The sequence below is a fragment of the Rhinoderma darwinii genome, chromosome 4, assembly GCF_050947455.1.
Source record: "Rhinoderma darwinii isolate aRhiDar2 chromosome 4, aRhiDar2.hap1, whole genome shotgun sequence".
NCBI lineage: Eukaryota > Metazoa > Chordata > Amphibia > Anura > Rhinodermatidae > Rhinoderma > Rhinoderma darwinii.
The window spans coordinates 247796929-247811275 of record NC_134690.1 but is presented as its reverse complement, the minus strand read 5'-3'; the positions used below and the strand labels follow the sequence as shown (position 1 = coordinate 247811275).

The 14347-nt window shown below is 41.1% G+C and overlaps 1 protein-coding gene across 1 annotated transcript in view; it reads right to left on the bottom strand.

The window, feature by feature from the left end:
* The window catches only part of LAMA2 (laminin subunit alpha 2), an 852154-nt gene that overhangs the window by 412103 nt on the left and 425704 nt on the right, over positions 1-14347 (bottom strand). Inside the window, exons 16-17 of the mRNA XM_075863715.1 lie at positions 4632-4746; positions 1874-1987 (exon numbers count right to left, since the gene is read on the bottom strand). Coding sequence (XP_075719830.1) covers positions 1874-1987; positions 4632-4746 — 229 coding nt within the window. The remainder of the gene's footprint in view (positions 1-1873; positions 1988-4631; positions 4747-14347) is intronic.

Sequence of the window (14347 nt, the reverse complement as noted above, 5' to 3'; positions counted from 1 at the left end):
GTTGCTATCAAATAATGGGGCAGACCTCCCTGCAGACAGAAAATGGGCACCTACTCAGGCAGTGGTGTATTTGAGTGCAGTTTTTGTTGCAATAGCTGTCTATGGGGAACCATTCTAAAAAACGCTGCTCCCACAGCATGCTGCATTTTTAAGAAAACACCAAAGAACGCTACCAGCCAAGATTCAATGATTGTTGACTAATTTATATATTTCTATTGACTAACTGCAAACATCTAACCACCATGTGTAAATCCATATCCAACAAAAACATGGTGAAAACACAAAACAGTACATGGTAGCTTTGGAAACATATTGGATGTAATGACTTGAAACAGCTCATAGCGAAACCTTACCATACTATACCATAAGAGAGCAGATGTTGGTGGAAACCAGTTTTGACTCTACAGAAGGCTTTTACCATTAGGCTAGATTCACACGAACGTGATTTTTTTCACGTCTGAGCAGGTCCCGTTTTCACGGATCCCCATAGACTCGAGCCTATGGAGGGATCTGTGAATACAGAAGATAATAGGACAGGTTCTATTTTTCAACAAACCCTTCACATGATCCATTAAAACAACGGCCCCTTTGAAAAACATGCGTCCGTGTGACGGCCATTGTTTTAACGGCCATCACACGGACGTATTCAACGCTCATGTGATTCAGGCCTTACTAGGTAGAGTGAATGAACAATGGCACGTGCAAGGATGATAAGTCAAATTACTGCAAGAACTGTTTAATATAGTATATTACTAATATGGGTCTACACAACACACTGGAAATTCAACTTGATGTCTTGCTAAAGTGAAATTATGATTGTGTATGTGGTTTATTTGTCATGGAGAGGAAACCTCTAATCCAAGTCCAGTAGAAGAAAGGCCAGTAGAAATATGAATTGCCTATGGGGATACTTGGAATACTTTGTATCAGTCATATACTTGGCATGGCAGGCTAGAGGTTGCTTTGGATAATTATGCATGTTTGGGAATTGTGTCTAATCATGGCAAAATGATACACGTAACAGTTTGCCTCCATTGAGGTGTAGTGCAAGAATAAGGCATCGACTAGTATGGACAAAAGACATGTAATTTGTTTGGTACTTTCCTGGGTATCACAGAGATTGGACTGTTATAAATATGTGTGTTTTCACTTTTTTATAGCAGTAGATGTTTACAGGTGGACCTATAATACTGGGGTCATGGTTCCATTCTGTCAGGTTTCTGTGACGTTGCTCTTTAACGGGCAGTATAGCTTAGCTTACTGTGGTATTCTGCTGGTGAAAATAATATTTGGAAGCCTGACGAACACATGATAGGTCGATGGTATCAGTCAGGATCCCTCAGGATCTGTCATATCTGTCGCATGACAGAAACCATGATGCTAATGTGAACAGAGCCTAACTTACTGAGGGCAGCTAATGTGGATTTACTGAGATACTAAGTTTTAAAAAGGATAGTTGGATGACACAAAGGAGCTGATTAGTTTGACATATGCAAATATACAACACACAGTTCCCTGTTTCTGCTTTTGCCAGGCCAACAGCCTGCTGAAATCAACAGCCATAGGAGTGTATCAGTGTATCATCCACCTCTCCCCACATACACTCTAGTATTCAGGTCACTTTCTGCCACAAGATCAACACACTCAACTTCTGTTGTTGTCATCAGCATTCCCGCTGATTTTATCAGCTATAATGCAAGGTGCAAACATATATCTAGTGGTTAAAGACTGCATGTAATGCATTAACAGTAAATCTTTTAAAAGCAATGGATTAATAGTTGAAAACAAAAACTGCTCTTATTTTTATCTTCTATTTGAATTGGTGCCCTTTTACAGTTTTCCTCTTTATATATAAACATTAAAAGGTACTTACTTTGCAGAATCCAGTAATATCATCACATGAGTCCGAGTGACCAAAACATCGACATGGCTCACACTTCCCTCTAAATAGGGTGCCATTGACTCGTCTGTGTCCTGGCAAACAGGACTGAAATGGAAAAAGAGTTAGTTAGAGGGGAACATGGTGCTGTCTTTGACTAAGAAGTAAATTGGCTAGCAGAGACTAAAAGTAAAGTCACACAATTCCTCTTTCCAGTGATAAATGTTCATGCTGTGTGTTCCAACTGACCTTACCATCACCTTTAAGTGGAAGGCGGCTAAATGGAGCATAAGCTTCAACTCTCTTCTGAAGTAGTGCAGAAGGACAGAAAAAAAGAAAGAGGAGGTAGACAGAGAGTAAGTAGAACAGGCTTATAAGAAATAAAACATACTGAGAAGAATCTCAAGGAATAGGACAGTCACATTTGCAAAGAGAATCAGACTGACAATACAACAAATAGTCCTACCTAATGTCCTACCTATAGAGAGACAAGTATCAATGTCACTTTCTGTATAGCCTGTTATTTAGCTTTCCCATGGTATAGTACTAATAATTTATAATTCATTTATTTACTATATTAGTAAATTAGGTTTTTCTAGTAGTATGAATAATATTATATAATAATATATTAAAGCCCTACTATATGTTTTCCAAAGCTTGTTAAATTGCTTATTAAAGGCCTCTGATAGCAGTTGGCTGTGATGATGTTTTTGTCCATAAGGATGTGATGTCCATCATGACTGCTATTGGGGGACTACATAATAAGGCCCCATGCACACGACTGTAAAAATCGTCCGTAATTGCTGACCGCAGTTGCAGTCCGGAATGACAGACCCATTGAGTTCTATTGTCCATGGACGCCTTCCCGTTTATTTATGTACCGCAAAAGATAGGACATTTCCTATCTTTTGCTTTTTACAGGCCGTGCTCCCATACTTTGTACGGAAGCACGGGCCGAAAATGCGGGTGGCTGTCCACGGCTATCGGTGGCCGGCCGTGCCTGAAAACACATGGCCGTGTGTATGGGGCCTTATTCCTTAATTCTCTACCTCAGACTATTATACTAAATACAACAATCTCACTGTTAGCAGTTCTCTGAAACCAGATTTACATTTACTGCTTTATCTGACCGTATATAGCTGCACAATATGCACTATATCAACAAAAGTTATAATAATTATTATTATTATTGTTGTTGTTATGGTTATCCACATTACTATTACACTTTTTGAATGGGTTTTTACTGTATATTTTTATTTGAAAAAAGTGCACAACAATGGAAGATACAGAGATATTTTCAAACCTGATAAGCTACGTAACAAAGGCAAAAATCCCAAAAAAGTAAGGAAAACAAAAAGAAAAAAAAGCTGACCCACATTTATGTGTCATTCACAAGACCGTATTTTTGCGGCCGTATACTATCCGTAATTGCGGAACCGCAATTGCAGATAGTATAAAACACATGCTAACATATGCGCCAATGAACTCGACTGTGGTTTTCACGGTCCATGCAATGCGCGGAGCCCGGACCACAAAAGAAATAGGACATGTCATTATTGCAATTGCGGTCTGTGCTCATGGAAACAAATGCACATCTTATGTGGGCACAGTCCGTGATTGACACTCCCGTCCATGCCATAATCTACGGTCATGTGCAGAAGGCCTTAGCAAACGTGGTGTCATTTTAGTCAATGTCTTTTGTTTAAGCAAGCCTGTTTTAGTGACATATATTGCAACAAATGTATGACTGCATTTGGTCTCTTTCATAAATCTGTTACAACATACACCACTGTCATTAAACCGGTTTTCCCATCTCGGACATTTATGCCATATCTACAGTATATGCCATAAATGTCCAATAGATAGGTGTTGGTCACCTCTGAGACTCCCTGACCCTTGTCCGACCTCCTTCCGCTGTTGGTAGGCTATGGCTACTGAGTTACAAAGTACCCGGGAGTTAGAAAACAGCATGGTTTCCAGAACTCCCATAGAAGTGATTGTAAGCTACAGATACAGCGTGGCTTCCTGTATTACGCTGCTTTCTGAACTCCCATTCACTTCTATTTGAGCGTAGCCAAAATCTGGCCACATTCGTAACTCGTATCTAATTTGTGGCCAGAGCCCAGCGACATCAGCAGAAGCTAGGACGAGGGTCAGGGGGCCCCTTTCTAGAGATAGGTGCGGGTCCCAGAGGTCGATATGATATAAATGTCATTGTGTGGATATGCCATAAATGTCCGAGATGGAAATACCCCTTTGACTTTCACACTAAATTAACAGCACTTTTTCTATACTAGGGTCTGTGTGGAGTAGAGATTTTTTTCAGAATTTAGCTTCTTTTTTTTTTTATGCATTTGACTAAATCTTGGCCAAGAAGAAAGCCACACCAACGTTGCATTCCACTTTACAACCTGACGCGCATGGTGCAAATGGCTCTTAATTCTGGTGCAAATGATTAATAAAGGGGTCTAAAAACAATATAAGTCACAATTTTGGAGTAAAATGCAACCAAAAACAGGGTGCAAATACATTAATCAATGTGGGCGACTGTGTCTCCCTACATTAAGAGCAGTGTAGACAAATAGATTAATTTTGTAATCTTGAATTGTTCTAGGGGGTGTATTGTGGTGACATAATATAGTAAAATCCCCGCCTTATTATCAGAAACTCTGGATAATTGGAGAATCGTAGAAAGAACAAACCAGTTAGACACTTTACAATTTATATTCTTATAAATATAATTAACACTTACTTCACAAGAAGTCCCACTGTATCCTGGAGGGCACTGACATATTTCCACATCAGAAGCTGTACGTCCACCACTGGATGAGGATTCCTCAGCAACTTCAAGGGTAACAGAACTTAGTCTAAAATATAGAAGATAAAAAAACCGTATGTCAGTAACCCCACCTCTAAAAATATATGACTGAAATAAACAACTTCACTTATGTATAACAGTTTCAGCATCTAAGTTAGTTCTGGCCAATCTTGGATTGCTGCACCATCGGTACATTGTTTTATGGTGATTCACATGTCAGTCACTTAGTGCGTTCCAGAAAATCCAGTCTGTGGTCAGACTTGCTTAAATGCTTAAAGAAAAGAAAAACCGAAGAGCAACATTACGGGACCTATAGGCCTCTGTGAGCACGTTAAATGTTTATGTTCATGACAGCACGAGTAGAAAAAGACTGACCAAGTATGGATTTCACAGAGGAGTGGCTAAGAAAAATTCTCTTCTCTCCAAAAAAGGTATGGCAGCACGATAAGTTTGCCAGACTGTATCTGAACAAACCACAACCGTTGTGGAATAATATCCTTTGGACTGATGAGACCAAGGTGGAGATGTTTGGTCATTATGCAAAAATTCATGTTTGACGAAAAGCAAACACAGGTTATCACCACTAACTCATACTAACTATCAAGTATGGTGGTGGGGGTGGAGGGGTAATGATTTGGGCTTTTTATGCAGTCACAGGACCAGTTAAACTTTCAGTAATTGAGACAATGATAAACTCAACTTTGTACCAGAATATTCTTGAGACAATTGTGAGGCCATCTGTCCAACAGCTTAAAGAGGCTCTATCACCAGTTTCATACTTCCCTATCTCCTACCTAATCTAATAGGCGCTGTGTTGTAGATAACTACTGTGTTGTGTTTTGTTTTTGTTTTTATGTTTATTAGTGAAAAAGTTCTGAGCATTTTAACAGTTATGCTAATTTTTTGTAAAAGATCATTTGGGCATTTTTTTATTACTTTAACCATATGGGCGTTGTAAAGAAAAGTGTATGACACTGACCAATCAGCGTCATACACTTCTCTTCATTTATGTCCAGCTTTAGTCACAGCACAGCGTATTCTCGCGAGATCACGCTGTGCCGTTACTTCTCCCGAAGTTCCTGCATCGGAGTGTTGGGACAATGACCAGACATTGCCTCCTGGCACAGCTGGACATAAATGAAGAGAAGTGTATGACGCTGATTGTTCATCATACGTCATACACTTTTCTTTACAACGCCCACATAAAGTAAAGTAAAAAAAAAAACAACACCCAGTTGGGCTTTTACAAAAAATTTGCATAAATGTTAAAATGCTCAGAACTTTGTCACTAATAAACGTTTAAAAAAAAACAAAAACAACAACACCGTAGTTATCTACAACACAGCGCCTATTAGATTAGGTAGGAGATAGGGAAGTATGAAACTGGTGACAGAGCCTCTTTACGCTGGGACAAAATTTGGTCATGAAACAGGACAATAATCCCAAACACACCTGCACATCCACATCTGAGTGGCTAAAGTGATGGCCAAAGTCCAGACCTATACAGTATCCCATTGAAATGCTGGGGCAAAGGTGTGCATAAATAAATGCCCTCAAACATCATTCTACATATTATTGAATCATAGGGTGTAATTTTTTTTTTCCAACCTGGCTTCCAAATCTTGCTTTACTTTTTGAAATTTTTGAGGTCATTTATTTTTTTTTATTTTTTAATTGAAGTTGATTAAATTATATCTAGGTCCCAATAAATAAAAACATAGCATTGAAGGAGGGTGTGCTTTATTTTTTCACCATGAATGTATATTCTATCATTGTTTTGAAGTCTCCACCTAAACATTTGTGTTGCTAATAAGAATGTATTAATTTTATATTTACTAGATAATTATATGACTACATATTCTGCTTTTATGCTGTTTCTAGCAGTACCTGTTATCTTTGCATATTAGGCTCTGCTCACATCACATCCTGAAGTACACAGACGTGCCCATAGACTAGGAATTATATTTGCATATTAGGCTCTGTTCATATCACATCCTGAAGTATACAGAATTGCCCATAGACTAGGTATTATCTTCGCATATTAGGCTCTGTGCACGTCACATCCTGAAGTATACACAAGTACCCATAGACTAGGAATTATCTTCGCATATTAGGCTCTGTTCACGTCACATCCTGAAGTATACAGACGTGCCCATAGACTATAATAGCCAAACATACACTGTTCAGCCTTAACATTAAAACCACCTAACTAACATTGTGTAGGTCCACCTCGTGCAACCAAAACAGTTCTAACCTTTTGAGAAATATACTCTACAAGATCTCTGAAGTTGTAACTGTGGTATAAAAATTAGAGTGTAACATAGGACTCTGATTGTGATGAGGTAGGGGTAGTAGGTCCCCAACCCAGTTCAATATATTTCAAACTCTGCATACTCTGAAGCCGCAATGCATTCGTTTTATTTGTATATACATCACTTAGCTCTTTATGGCAAATCAGAAATTGTGGTGAACATTTTTTTGGGACAGCAGACCTTGTTCAGACCATCTAACTGCCAGGAGTTGATCACTAATGTCTGTTAATATATGCATAGAGATATAATTGCTATCAGGGGACACGCATATGTACACGTTCAGTTGATAGATTTCCTGATGTACACGCCATAGGGAATGAACCAGGTGTGAAGAGGACATAAGTCACCCACATGCATAAGACCAAGTCACTTTCTTCTATTGCTCCACCGCTTGCCAGGTGCCATTGTAACAAGATAATGTTTTTAAAGGGGTCATCCAGTCCCTAAAAATTGATGGCCTACTCAATAGTTGATGGGTTGAGTCCGACTCTTGGGACCCCAGCCGATCAGCTGTTTTGAAGGGGGGTGCAGCGCTCGTACTTGCTCACTGTGAACCGTCGACACGGATGTAGCGGTGATTCACAGATATTGCAGACTTTTCTGCCATTGAAGTGTATGGGAGAAGAATGTTGCAATACCTGTAAATCGCCGCTACATGTGTGTCGACGTTCACAGTGAGCAAGTAGAATCAAAGGGGTAGCTGTATTCATACGAGCGCTGCACCACCTTCAAAACAGCTGATCAACGGGGGTCCCGGGAGTTGGACCCCGACCCATCAGCTATTGATGGACTATACTGAGGATAGGACTTAAATTTTTAGGGTCTGAACAACCCCTTTATCTTCACCTGGGATTTTATTTTTATGGCTGATCTGTGTATGCCAAAAGAGATTTCTTCTATTCATACATTATGCCAGTTTACGTTGACATACCTATTTTTTACCCCTTAATGACCAGCCTATTTTAAACCTTAATGACCAGCCTATTTTAAACCTTAATGACCAGGCTATTTTTTAAGTTTTTCCATCGTTGCATTCCAAGAGCTATAACTTTTTTTATTTTTGCCTCGACATAGCTGTATAAGGCCTTGTTTTTTGCAGGACAAGTTGTATTTTTTAATAGCACCATGTTGGGCTACATATAATTTATTGATTAACTTTTATTAACTTTTTTGGGGGGGGTAATGGAAAACGACCCATAAATTTTGCCACTCTTTTTTCGTCTTAGATTTTTACCCCGTTACTGTGTGGTATAAATAACATAATAACTTTATTCAGTGGGCCATTACGATTGTGGCCTAAGGCCTCATGCACACGAACGTATTTTTTTCCTCCCGTAAATATTGGCGTAAATACTTGTCCTTGGTCACACGTATTCGACCCGTATTGCACCAGTATTTACGGACCCGTGGCCGTAAATACGGGTCCGATGTCACCAGTATTCCACCCATATTTACGGGAACGTTTTCGCTGCAAAATTTTACTGCACTAATTGGCAGCCCCTTCTCTCTCTCAGTGCAGGATAAAGAGAAGGGGCAGCCCTTTCCGTAGTAAAAGTAAAAGAAATTCATACTTACCCGGCCGTTGTCTTGGTGACGCGTCCCTCTGTTGACATCCAGCCCGACCTCAATGGATGACGCAGCAGTCCGTGTGACCGCTGCAGCCTGTGATTGGCTGCAGCTGTCACATGGGCTGAAATGTCATCCCGGGAGGCCGGACTGGAGGAAGAAGCAGGGAGTTCTGGGTAAGTATGAACTTCTATTTTTTTTACACCTTGATCTATATTGTGATCGGTAGTCACTGTCCAGGATGCTGAAAGAGTTACTGCCGATCGTTTAACTCTTTCAGCACCCTGGACAGTGACTATCCCCTGACGTCGCCTAGCAACGCTCCCGTAATTATGGGTGCACACACGTAGTCACCCGTAATTACGGGAGCCACATAGACTTCTATGGGCCTGCCCGTGCCGTTATTATGGCCTGAAATAGGACATGTTCTATATTTTTCAACGGCACGGGCACCTTCCCGTAAGCATACGGGGAGGTACCCGTGGCCAATAGAAGTCTATGGGCTTGTTATTACGGCCCGTAATTACAGCCCGTGATTACGGGCATTTTTACGTTCGTGTGCATAGGTTTCTTGTGTTTTACTACTTTTAGTAAAAACACTTTTTTCAAAATTATTTGTTTTTGTGTCGACATGTTTTAAGAGCGATAATGTTTTTTATTTTACGCCGAGGCAGCTGTTTGAGGGCTTGTTTTTTGTGGGACGACTTCTGGTTTTTATTGGTACGATTTTGGAGTACATGCGACTTTTTGATCACTTTTTATCAAATTTTTTTGAAGCCAGAGTGAACAGAAAACTGCAACTCTGGCATTGTTTTTTATTTGATTTTTTTATGGCGTTCACCGTGCGGTTCAAATAACATAATAGCTTTATAGGTAGGGTTGTTACGGACACGGCGATAACAAATATGTGTAATGTTTTTGTTTTTTGTTTTCTTTTCATATTAAAGTATTTTATTAGGAAAAAAGTGGGATTTTCATTTTTGTTATTTGGGATTTTTATTTATTTGTTATTAACTTTATTAAACTTTTTGATAACTTTATTTTTAGTCCCACTAGGGGACTTCAATATACGATCCTCCGATCGTTTTTATAATACACTGCAACACTTCTGTATTGCAACGAATTATTGCCTGTCAGTGTTATACTGACAGGCACCTGCTAGGTCATGCCTCAGGCATGGTCTAGCAGGTATCCACTACAGGTTGCAATTGCAGTGTGCTGGTGGGGTGAGAGAGGGAGCAGTTGCTATTGAGCGCCTCATCTAAGGGGTTAAACGGGTGGTATCAATGTTGATATTGATCCCGTCTGTTAGAGCAGGTGCCCGGCTGTCTTTAGACCGCCTGACACCTGCTTTAGCCGGCACAGGACACCTGTGTCGGGCTTATATCACATCGCCGTGAAACGTCGGCACTCCTTAACGGCAGCTGTGAAAAGGCGAATTGGCGGTCATTAAGGGGTTAAACTGTAAGGCCTCATGCACATGACGGTATTGGTTTTGCGGTCCATCGGAAAAAACCCTTGTTGGGCATCAGTAATTGTGTATCTGCAAATCCGGACCGTAAAATGACTTGTCCTGAAGTTTTGCGGTCCGGACCATGGCCGTGTGCATTAGACCATAGAAAAGAATGTGTCCTCAATTTATCTGCAAAAATGTGGATAATTTGCGGCCACAAAAATATTGTCGTGTGCATGAGGCTTATTAGGAAAAGCGTAGTCAACTATGCTTTTCAAAATCTATTATTGTTTTTACTAACTAATACCTCTTATTCCTGATAAGTTCCTGTAAATGGTTTTGTGAGAAAAAAAAAATATATATATTTCCTAGTCTTAAAAAGTGGCATACATGTATTAACAAAATAAATTCCATTTAGTCTTTTGACAACATTACATATTATGTTTTATTGCTGTTCTGTAAAAGATTTTCTAATAGCAAATATTATAATACCATCCAGAAAATAAAAATAATGCCTGCAATCAGCCAAACTATCACAAAATACAAGGCATAAAACCAAACGACAGAAGTCCGTTGGTTTACTTTCATGCATAACTGGACAGACAGGCTGTATTTTTGGTTGGAAATGAATAGTCATGCTACGTTAAATGTCCCATCTGTCCTGCATATTAGAAAGCAATAAAAGGACAGGTTCCACAGAATGCTGTCAGCTGCGGAGATTAGAAACCTGACTTCTTTTTTTTCATTCCATTTTAGCAGTTCTTCCTAAACATTAGATCTAGCACTTTTATTTCCTGGTTCATTATTTTCCTTTTTTTTTCCTATAGAACACAAAATAACATTAATGCAGGATAACAGTTTACCCCACAGGATACCTGAGGAGAGTTTGAAAATGGTCACAAATTAACATAAGAAGAATAATACTATTCTTCAAATAAATCTGTACCTACCAGCATAGCTCTCAACCGTCTCGGATCCGGCAGGACAGTCCCGGTATTTAACCGCTTTCCAACTGTCCCGGGAGGTCTGAAAAATGTCCCGCTATGCCCCGTTGAGATACGGACTCCGGCTCCCTGTGGCTAGTCATGCCCACTCCCCAACCCTCCTCTCTCCTCACCTCCCCAACTCCTTCTCAACCCTCCCCTCTCCTCCCCTCCGTAAGGTTAACGTAAAGCAAATTGAATTTGCTTACGTTGACCTTACTCACTGCAGGGAGCTCACGAGCCACCGTCTGACCACAGTCAGACCGTGACTTGTAAGCTGTGAGTATGTTACTCGGATGATCGGTGCAACAGTGTTATGTTTGCCCGGAGCGAGGGAGCAGGACGCACGCTCAATATTTATAGGCAGCACGCCACCAAGTCACCAGTCAGTAAAAACCAGACAGACCCGAGCCATCGGTCAGTAAAATCGAGACAGACTACTGTGAGCAGAGAAAAGTGTAGCATTTGGAGTAAGAAAAAAACACTGGAGACAGTAGCGTTTCTAAAATCATAAAATGAATGACATTTATTTTATGATTTTAGAAACGCTAGTGTCTGCATGCACTGGCTTCTTAAATATAAAAAGGCCTAAGTGGATCATGCCGCATATGGAGTTAAAGGTATTTTCTCACAAACATGAATCCCTAATCCACAGGATAGGGGATATATGTGTGATTGCTGGGAGTCTGACTACTGGCATACCTCTCAACTGCCCCGGATTCAGCGGGACAACCCTGGATTCCGGGCAGTGTCCCACTGTCCCGGGCGTCCGATGGTATATCCCGCTGTCAACTGTATCTGCATACTAAGGAGGCAGATACATTTTTTGATGCATTAGCCTTTTTACGGCGCTGCATCACAATAAAGAAGCGCCTCTGGGAGTAGTAAAAGCCCCCTGAAGCAGACCTGCAATCTAAAATCTAAATCAGTATCGATCCCGCCCATTTAACCCCTCAGATGCGGTGGTCAATAGCGACCGCCGCATCTCAGGGCTCCCTCTCAACCTACTGGCACAACCGTGATGCGAACACGGGTGTGCCGGTGGTTGTTATGGCAGCAGGGGCCTAACAAAGGCCCCCAGATTAGCCTTTAAAGAATGCCTGTGTGGCCATGCCAGAGGCATGGCCTAACAGATGCCTGTCAATTTTCAATAATACACTGTTATACAGAAGTATTGCAGTGTATTATAAAATCGATCGCATAGTGAAGTCCCCTAGTAGGACTAAAAAAAAAAGTTAAAAAAAGTTTATAATAAATAAATAAAAATCCAAAGTAAAAAAAAATTAAAACCCCACCTTTTCCCCTTACAAAATACTTTATTATGAAAAAGCAAGACAAAAAGTAAAAACGTTACACATATTTGGTATTGCCATGTGCGTAACTACCCCAAATATAAAACTATTACATTATTTAACCCGCCCGGTGAACGCCGTAAAAGATAAAATAAAAAACAATGCCAGAATTGTGTTTCTGTTCATTCTGCCTTCAAAAAAATTGATAAAAACTGATCAGAAAGTCATATGTACTCCAAAATGGTATCAATAAAAACTACAAGTCGTCCCGCAAAAACAAAGCCCTCAAACAGCTATGTCAGCAGAAAAATAAAAAGGTATGGCTCATAAAATATGTTACACAGTTACATAGTTACATAGTACGGTTGAAAAAAGACACATGTCCATCAAGTTCAACCATCGGGATGGGAAAAGGGATGGGAAAAATGTCTACACATTGACATAGAAGCGGATTTTTTTTAATTCTAAGAAATTATCTAAGCCTTTTTTAAAGCCATCTACTGTCCCTGCTGTGACCAGCTCCTGCGGTAGACTATTCCATAGATTCACAGTTCTCACAGTAAAGAAGGCTTGTCGCCTCTGCAGGTTAAACCTTTTTTTCCTAGATGGAGGGAGTGCCCCCTTGTTCTTTGTTGGGGTTTTACATGAAACAGGATTTTACCATATTTTTTGTATGTGCCATTCATATATATATATATAAGTTAATCATGTCCCCCCTAAGTCGTCCTTTTTCAAGGCTAAATAGGTTTGGGGATTTGTTTTACTATCATTGGCCACTTGCCTTTCGTTTTGTATTTTTGCTGATTTTATTTCCTTTTTACAGATTTTATTAAGCTCTTTATAATTTACAAAGGCTACAGCTGTACCCACAGATTTGTATTTTTCAAATGCCCTTTCTTTGTCATTAATTGCCCTTTTTACAGAAGACATGTGAGGTTTAATTTTAGTAGTTTATAATTGTTACCTATGTAGCGTCCATGGCTGTCGGCTGTTGGGTTTACTCACCTCCCGACGCCCGCAGCCATGGATCCGAGAGAGCTGGTCCCCATCTCCTTCCTAGGAGACGCCAGCGCTCGCTTCCGCTCCGGTCCGCTGTGTCCCGTAGGGTGCGCGCTTGCTCGTGCCTACTCTTAAAGAGCCAGCGCGCGCACATGAAAACAATCATCATCATCAACTCACATGATTTCCTGGACTATAAGAGGGCCCCTGCCCTTCTGATCCTTGCCTCAGTGTTGTTAGTTTATCCCAAGTTCTGTCTTGCAAATGGTGACTTAGTGTTTCCCGTTCCAGTTGTTGCCCGTGCCCTGTTACCTGTTCCTGTATCCCGTGCTGTGTTCTTGTTCCTGTACCTACTAGTGTTGGAGTCATGTCTGCTGCACTTGCTTTCGTTTTCCATCACCTGTGTCATCTGCCACGTCCAGTATAATCTTCCACGTCTGGAGTGATTCGCCATGTCTGGCGCAACCTGCGTCACCTGCTGTCATCCGCCACGTCTGGCGTTACCTGATGCACCCACCTCCATCCATTCCACTGTTTGGACTACCCAGGTACCCTAGTGCGGGACTTTGTATTTCTAGGGTGCTCTGTTGTTTGGCCAGCTGCCTCCCCTCTACGGCGATGCGGCCTAGTGGGTCCACATACCCACCAACCGTGACAGTACGCTCAGGCCATGGACCCCGCTGGTCAACCTGAGACCGTGACGACACAACCCATGCTGGCCGAGATGGAGGATCTCGAGTCACGGCAAGACCAACTCCTCCTGTCGGGAACGCCATTGCCCATCGGCTCGTTGCTCCAAACTCAGTAGTCGCCGCACCCATTCCTGCTGCGCCTCCTGCTACACTTCCTGCCTGTACCAGTGCCAATCTCCTGTGCTTCTTGCCGCTACCTTCACGCTATGATGGAGACCCGAGTACCTGCAGGGGATTTTTTAATCAGTGCCAGATACCACTTAAGACTACATGCCAGTGCCTTCTGTTCTGATGACGTCAGGATCGCCTTCATCATCTCTCTCCTTTCTGGCAATGCCCAGGTGTGGGCAAAT